Raw genomic sequence first — 7785 nt, forward strand, 5'->3', positions numbered from 1 at the left:
AGAGTAAATGCAGGACTTCCCTGATGGTACAGTGGATAAGAATCTGCCTGCCAATGCAGGGGACATAGGTTTGATCCCAGGTCTGGGAAGGTGCCACATCTACTGAGCCTGTGCTCTAGAGCCTGCAACCCGCCACGACTGAGCGTGCATGCTGCCATCATTGATGCCCCCATGTGCTCTACAACAGGAGAAGCCACTGCGATGAGAAGCTGTGCACCACAGCGATGTGTAGCCTTCGCTCATCACAGCTAGAGAAAGCCTGCAAGCAGCAAGGAACACCCAGCACAGCCTAAACAAATAAATAAAGAGTAAATGCATTTTTAAAAGGGACACTTGTTAACTGGTTGCTTCTGAAATTGATGATGGTGATATTTATTCTTGTTGATAAATTGAAATGGAGAAGTTTAGATCAGTTTAGTATATCAGTTAGGATTCCTAGCTGATGATGGAATCTCCATAGGGAGTTTAAGTAGAAAAGGTACATGATAATGTGATTAAATCTTAAAGAATCTTTGAAAGGGTTAGCTCCTGCTTGGAAGAATGTGTATCCTGCTGTTGTTGGATGAAGTAGTCTATAGATGTCAATTATACCCAGTCAATTGAAGCTGTTGAGTTTAGCTATGTCCTTACTGGTTTTATGCCTACAGGATCTGTCCATTTCTAATAGTGGATTTTTTATAGTTAGAAGTCTCAAACTCTAATTACCTTCCTAAGTTGTTCCATTTTTTATTGTCTGACTTTATTATTAGAGTTTTATGTGAATGCAAGCTGAGTTTATCCTGATTTTTTTGTTTTATTAACTATTATATCCATAGCTCATAGAATAAAACCTGGAAAAAAATAGATGTTCAATAAAAAAAAAATAATGAATGATTAGATAGCTATTGCAACTACATTGGAGATAAGAATTTCATGTGTTCAACTTCACACTTCTACAGAAAAAAGTTGATTAGGTAAAAGAAAACAAAAAGTCTTGCTATGGCAAAGTAGAGAAAGTGTCAAACTCATCTTCACTGGAACAAAATGACAGGCCGATATTTCATTTTCAGCTGGCAATATTTCCATAATGGTTCTGAGGCTGTTTGTTTGCTTGTTTGTTTTTCTCTTGTTACATATTCCTTACCCTAGTTATGTGATGCGATTGGTTTAACAGGGTTTTGTTTGTTTTTAATATGTAGATGTTCTTTTAAGATTTGGTGGAAAATCCCATTGAATTTAATTAAACAGCAATCAGATTTGGATACATTCCAATTGCAGGACTCCATGATTAACATCATGAGAAGGTACAGTACCATCATGACATTTTCTTGTTTAAGTAGACGATGTTGTCCTCTTAAGAGCTAATGAATGAAGGAGATGCTTTAGTAGGCTTCAACCATGATATAAAAAAGACACAAGAATGCCATCTCCAAATCTAAAGTAGAACTATTTGGCCATACCAATACAATAGAACGAGACTGGTTAAACATCCGAATGGTAGTTATTCTTTATTGATATTACTAGAACAGAATGAATAAGATAAAAAGTTCCTTGGTAGAATAGCTACTGTTATCTTCATATGTAGACACAGGATGACACAGCAATTTTTTTTAGTTTCTGAGAAACTTTTCTAATGGGAAATTTTTAGTTTTTCTTGTATCATGATTCCTCTGAAATGAAGCTACAATGTAGGTAATAATTTTCTGAGATACTTGGAAGACCATGGAGAAAATGAACAGACAAAGGCATATGCAATCAAATATGCTTTCAAAGAACAATGCAGCTTTTTGCCCTCAATGAGTAAAGCAGATGGCCCAGAGACTTCTAGGTCTTCATGAGTGGGATAAAAATCCTCCTTCAAATTGTGAGCAAGTTTCCAAAAGGTAAGACTTAAGGTAATAGTGGAAACCAGGCTTTGCATTTGTATAAATTTCTGTATTATAGTACATAGGAAATCATATCACTTGTGTTTCTAAGAACTGAAATTAAAAAAAAAAAAAACCAAAAAAAACAACTGCTGACCATAGAGAAAATGAAATAAATCAGAGTTAGATTCCAATTCCAGGCCTGTCATTTAAAAGCAGGTAACTTTGGGAAAGTTAATTTAAAATTCTGAGCCTCAATTTTTTTAAAACTCTAAATTGGAGATTTTTTTTTTTGTCATTGTGAACATAAAATGTGATACTTTACATTACATTACATAGGAAATCACATTGCTTGAGTTTCTAAGAGCTGAAAATAAAAAAAAAAACTGCTGGCCATAGACAAAATGAAATATAATTATATATTATATAAATATAATTATATATACTTACATGAGTATACATGGGCTTCCACAGTGGCTCAGTGGTAAAGAATCCGCCTGCAATGAAGGAGAAACAGGAGACATAGGTTTGATCCCTAGGTCAGGAAGATCCCCTGAAGGAGGGTATAGCAACCCACTCCAGTATTCTTGCCTGGAAAATCCTATGGACAAAGGAGCTTGGCAGGCTACAGTCCATAGGGTCACAAAGAGTTGGACATGACTAAAGTGACTGAGCGCATGTTTATATATATGCATATGTATATCTGATTTTGTAAATATATATGGATGTAACATTTGAACATAATTTTGCATAACAAGTGAAATTATAGATGTTCTTCTAGTCTTGGTATTTCTTTTCATTAAGATATTTTGGTCTATATTAATGAAAACAGTTGAATAAAAATGATTGTTTTCTCATCATGTTTTACATTTAAGAGGGGTAAAAGCTTGCTGATATGCTTAAATTGAATTTCTGAAATTTTGGAAAAAAAAAAGTGAAGATTGATTATCCATGTTGGTTCAAGAACTCTGTTACATGCATATATGTAGCCCACTAGATATTCACAAAAACTCAGTGAAGTATTTATGACTCAGAGTAGTTACTCACTTACTTAAAGTATTACACCTAGATTTATAAAAGTTTATATTACAGGCTTTGAAATATCTTTCATGATAAAAATGATATATATTTTCTAAAAGAAGAGTTGTACAGACATTTGATTTACACATATTAATGATGAAGTTTATCTAAAATCCAGTTTCATAAGGCTTTTGGCTGTCATGTCATATAAACTGGCCTCTGGAGTAGAAAGAGACATTTATCATCAAATATAATAGTCAGTTTGCTAAATGGAAACCTCCTCAAGGGATGTTCAATATCACTGAGTATCAAGTGGAACAAGATTAGAACGTGGCTGGTTAAGACTTATATGCTATTTGTCATGAAAAGGTTGAAAAATTAAATGAAGTCAGGAGCCATCTTTGAACCTCAAGAGGTATCCTTATCTGGAAAAGAAGGAGAGTGTTAATGAAAAGATGCTTCCACATTTACACTCCTATTTTCGTCCTCTGATAGCATCACTCCTGGTATAGGGCCTGACCATTAATGAATTAGTAGACACTATGAGATGTCTCTGAGTTTATATTACCTGAAAAATGTGACTCAAGTTTAAGTAGCCAGTAAACGGTAAATAGTTGTACCGTTCTACAATATGTTCCATCATTTTAGAGGTAAAATGTTTCTGATCTCTGAAATTACATTCTACAAAAGAATAAATGGAACTATAGAGATGGAAAAGCACTTTGCCTATCTGAGGGCTAATGTAAAGTCTTAGCCGAGTGAACATAGAGAATTGTAATACATGAGCTTGGGGAGGCAATATCTGGAACAGTGATTATTATGGCTTATATGATATAGCTGGATTGAAGATATTTCTATGTCTTTAAGAGATAGTTGCAAAGGCTACTTGCTGGCTGTGAACAGGAATCCAAAAGGTAAATTTATAACAGTTAATAGTAGATGCCAGATTTTTCAGTTGTGTAAATTTATTTACTATGTATGAAATTGCAAACTTGGATTTATAAGAGTTGAAAAGTTGAAAACCTTTTCCTGGAATCACAAGATTTTTGAAGTGAACTAGTTTAAAATTCAATTTTTCTCACTGAAAAATGTATGATTTTGAGAAAATCAAATATTATAAGCCTGTTTCTTTAAAAAATTAAGTTAATATTTCTTACTGTGAAGACTACATTTTATACATTAATATGATTTTATAGGAGAAGCAACTTAGCAGTAGCAGCAGTGATTTTATAAGTGCAGAGAGTACATGCATTTATATATATGGAGATATGAAACATTAGTGTAAGCATGGAGATTTGTGTATCCCTACTGCTACTGCTACGGCTAAGTCACTTCAGTCATGTCCGACTCTGTGCGACCCCATAGACGGCAGCCCACCAGGCTCCCCCATCCCTGGGATTCTCCAGGCAAGAACACTGGAGTGGGTTGCCATTTCCTTCTCCAATGCATGAAAGGGAAAAGTGAAAGTGAAGTCGCTCAGTCGTGTCCGACTCTTAGCGACCCCATGGACTACAGCCTACCAGGCTCCTCCATCCATGGGATTTTCCCATGGATGTACTGGAGTGGGGTGCCATTTAAGTCATATCCAAATCTTTGCCACCCCACAGACTGTAGGCCACTAGGCTCCTCTGTCCGTTGGATTTCCCAGGCAAGAATATTGGGGTGGGTTGCCCTTTCCTTCTCCAAGGGATCTTCCCAACCCAGGAGTTGAACCCTTGTCTCCTGCTTGGAGGGAGATTCTTTACCACTGAGCCATCTGAGAAGTCCAAGCACAGAGATGACATCTAACATATAGTTTGGCATAAAAATGATAAATATTCTTACAATGTTAATACTTCCTTTTATTAGACTATTCTCTACCACATAATGAGATGGAGAACATTTAGGAAGGAATAGGTTAATTGTGGAATATTAAAAATGTATTTAATAAATTTAATAAATATGATTAAAATGTATTTTAATAAATATTAAATTGATATCTGTTTGGATATGTCAATTAGATAGTTGCATACACATGTTCATTCCTAAATTTTCCACTTTGAATGTGTAAGTTACCTTAAGTGATTCTTTACTTAAATATTTCACTTTGGTGATTTTATACCTGGTTCATCTTTTCGTGGAATTCCCGATTTATCCACTATTATCTTACTTTTCCTATAAAACTCAGCTGAAGTATTGTTTTCTTTGAGAAACCTTCCCAGATCCAGAGTTGATTATAGATATTCTGGAAATGTGAACCCTTATCCATGAATATATTTGTAGTGACACTTATGAAATTAGTTGGTATGGTCTGACCCCTCATTATACATCTAATCACTGAGAATAGGGAAGCATTCTTGTTTAACTTTATGATCCTAATGGCAGGTTTAACACATTGAGTGAATAAAGTACATTAAGCTTATAAGCCATGTAAAGGTGTTTTTAATTTTTTGATTTGATTTATAGGTAAACTGTTCCTCATATCTGAAGTCAGCACCTATAAGGACTAGATGGAACCAAGAAGCAATGTGACTCACTTTGTCCTCCTGGGCCTCACACAGAATCCCAAGGAGCAGAAAGTCCTTTTTGTTCTGTTCTTGTTCTTCTACATTTTGACCATGTTGGGCAACATGCTTATTGTGGTGACTGTAACATTTAGTAAGACCCTGAACTCACCGATGTACTTTTTTCTTGCTAGCTTATCATTTATGGATGTCATTTATTCCTCATCTATTTCTCCCAAACTGATTTCAAGCTTGTTCGTGGGGAAAAATACCATATCCTTCCGATCCTGTATGACCCAGCTGTTTACAGAACATTTTTTTGGTGGATCAGAGGTCTTCCTTCTGCTGGTGATGGCCTATGACCGCTATGTGGCCATCTGCAAGCCCTTGCATTACTTGGTGATCATGAGGCAGAGGGTGTGTGTTGTGCTGCTGGTGGTGTCCTGGGTTGGAGGTTTTCTGCACTCAATTGTTCAACTTAGCACTATTTTTGGGCTCCCATTCTGTGGCCCCAATATCATTGATCATTTTTTCTGTGACATGTACCCTCTACTGAAACTCGTCTGTACTGACACCTATGTCACTGGCATCTTAGTGTTGGCCAATGGAGGACTGATCTGCACTATAGTGTTTCTGCTCTTGCTCGTCTCCTATGGAGTCATCCTGCACTCTCTGAAGAACCTGGGTCAGGAAGGGAGGCGGAAAGCCCTCCAGACCTGTGGTTCCCACATCACTGTGGTTGTCTGCTTCTTTGTTCCCTGTATTTTCGTGTATGTGAGACCTGCTAAGACCTTCTCCTTTGACAAATCATTGAGTGTGTTTTACACAGTCATAACCCCCATGCTGAATCCATTAATCTACACTCTGAGAAACTCAGAGATGACAAATGCCATGAATAAGCTTTGGAGAAGGAACACGGCATTTTATGGTAAAAAAGTGCATCATCCACCATGAAGGGGGTCATTTGACATCAGAGACCACTTCCTCGGAATTCAGTAGCTTTCTCAAATCTGATGCTGATTTCTTTTTCTTCAAAGAATTTATAATTATAATACAAAAAGTTATACTATAACCATACAACTGTGCTGTTAATAACATGAATAGTTCCTCTCCATGGTAGAATGTAAGGTCTGTAATATTTTGTTATCACTGTACCTGGAAAGATGTAAGGCTTATATTGAAGGAGCCAATATCATGTAACAGATTAGTGAGGAAATTTTATATAGTTACACCAATTTTTAACCAATTTATGCATTTTTTCTTTTTTAATTTTTTCGAGACAGTATTTATTTTTAGTTAGATTCTTGTCTTTTAAGTTATTCTTTTTATTATGCTATTTAAAGTATTTAATGCTATATACTCTGTGTTCTTTATAAAATTTCAGTTGCATTATACATAAAACTTTCATGTAACCCTAATTTTATTTAAACAATTGAAGTGAAATAGATAATAATAAATAGTAAAAATGCAAATCATACAAAATGGGAGAAAGTGTAGAATACATTTCCTATTTATCTCTCAATATATTTTCTAGTCCACTTCTGCAGGGGCACTCTATTTCTTAAGCTCCATCTGGTAATAATCTATGTAAAAGCAATTGTATTTAATACATGTATTTTTTTTTCTGTGTAGGTAAACTTTGCGCTTTTAGTAACATCTGCGAAGTATTTTCCTAGTAGTTCATTTAGATCTAATCCTTAATTTTCCCCATACTACACCATACTCCTTTATAGAGACACACTGAAATTGTTTCCATTCTTTTTCATGTTGTTCCTAAACTTTTTCTATGAAAAGTAATTTTGAAATAAAAATATATTTTTGAATGTGTGCCAGTATGAGCTCCTGGAAGTGAAGTTGTTGATATATGTGTTGTGTCTGAATCAGTGCTCAGGTAATACATTTATTTAAAATATTGATGGTCATAGCTATTTCCATCTTTGAAGTTGTACAAACAGCTACACTCCTGTCCACAGTCCATGAGAATATTTTTGTCCACATTCTCAAAATCAGTCCTGATAAATACTGATGGCATATGATAATCAGATTAAATTTATTTGAAATTTGGTTTTATAATTTACCACAAGTCCTTTTGATATAATTGGGTTTGGACATCTTTTCACTTGTTTGATATAATTTGTATTTTTTTCCCCTAGAATTGTCTGTTACTCTCTTTTATCTATTCATTTAATTGTTGATCCTTTCCATGCTGATTTTTATGAAATAATTGTCTAATAAAGAAATGACACTTTTGGCTATTGTACACATAATGGATATCTTTCTGGCTAGTCACAGAGCAAGGTGCCCTGGAGCTGGTGTCATTTTGCTGGTTGGTAGAATGGCCAGGCCAGGGTGTCCCGGGTGGTGCTGGCCTGCTGGTGAGTGGGCTGGGATTGACTGGGCTGGCATCAGGGCCACAGTCTGGTGGGTGGGGCTTTGGC

The 7785-nt window shown here is 35.5% G+C and overlaps 1 protein-coding gene across 1 annotated transcript; it reads left to right on the top strand.

Annotated features, from left to right (window-relative positions):
• Positions 1-5316: 5316 nt before the first annotated feature.
• Positions 5317-7585, top strand: LOC147358582 (olfactory receptor 4A47-like). Its single transcript, XM_086341722.1, has one exon. It carries the CDS (start codon positions 5354-5356, stop codon positions 6299-6301), a length of 948 nt encoding a protein of 315 aa, XP_086197848.1. The 5' UTR covers positions 5317-5353; the 3' UTR covers positions 6302-7585.
• Positions 7586-7785: the final 200 nt, after the last annotated feature.

Source organism: Bos grunniens, chromosome 15 (assembly GCF_055505025.1).
Source record: "Bos grunniens cultivar Pamir isolate PY7600 chromosome 15, Bosgru_T2T1.0, whole genome shotgun sequence".
Classification (NCBI taxonomy): Eukaryota; Metazoa; Chordata; class Mammalia; order Artiodactyla; family Bovidae; genus Bos; species Bos grunniens.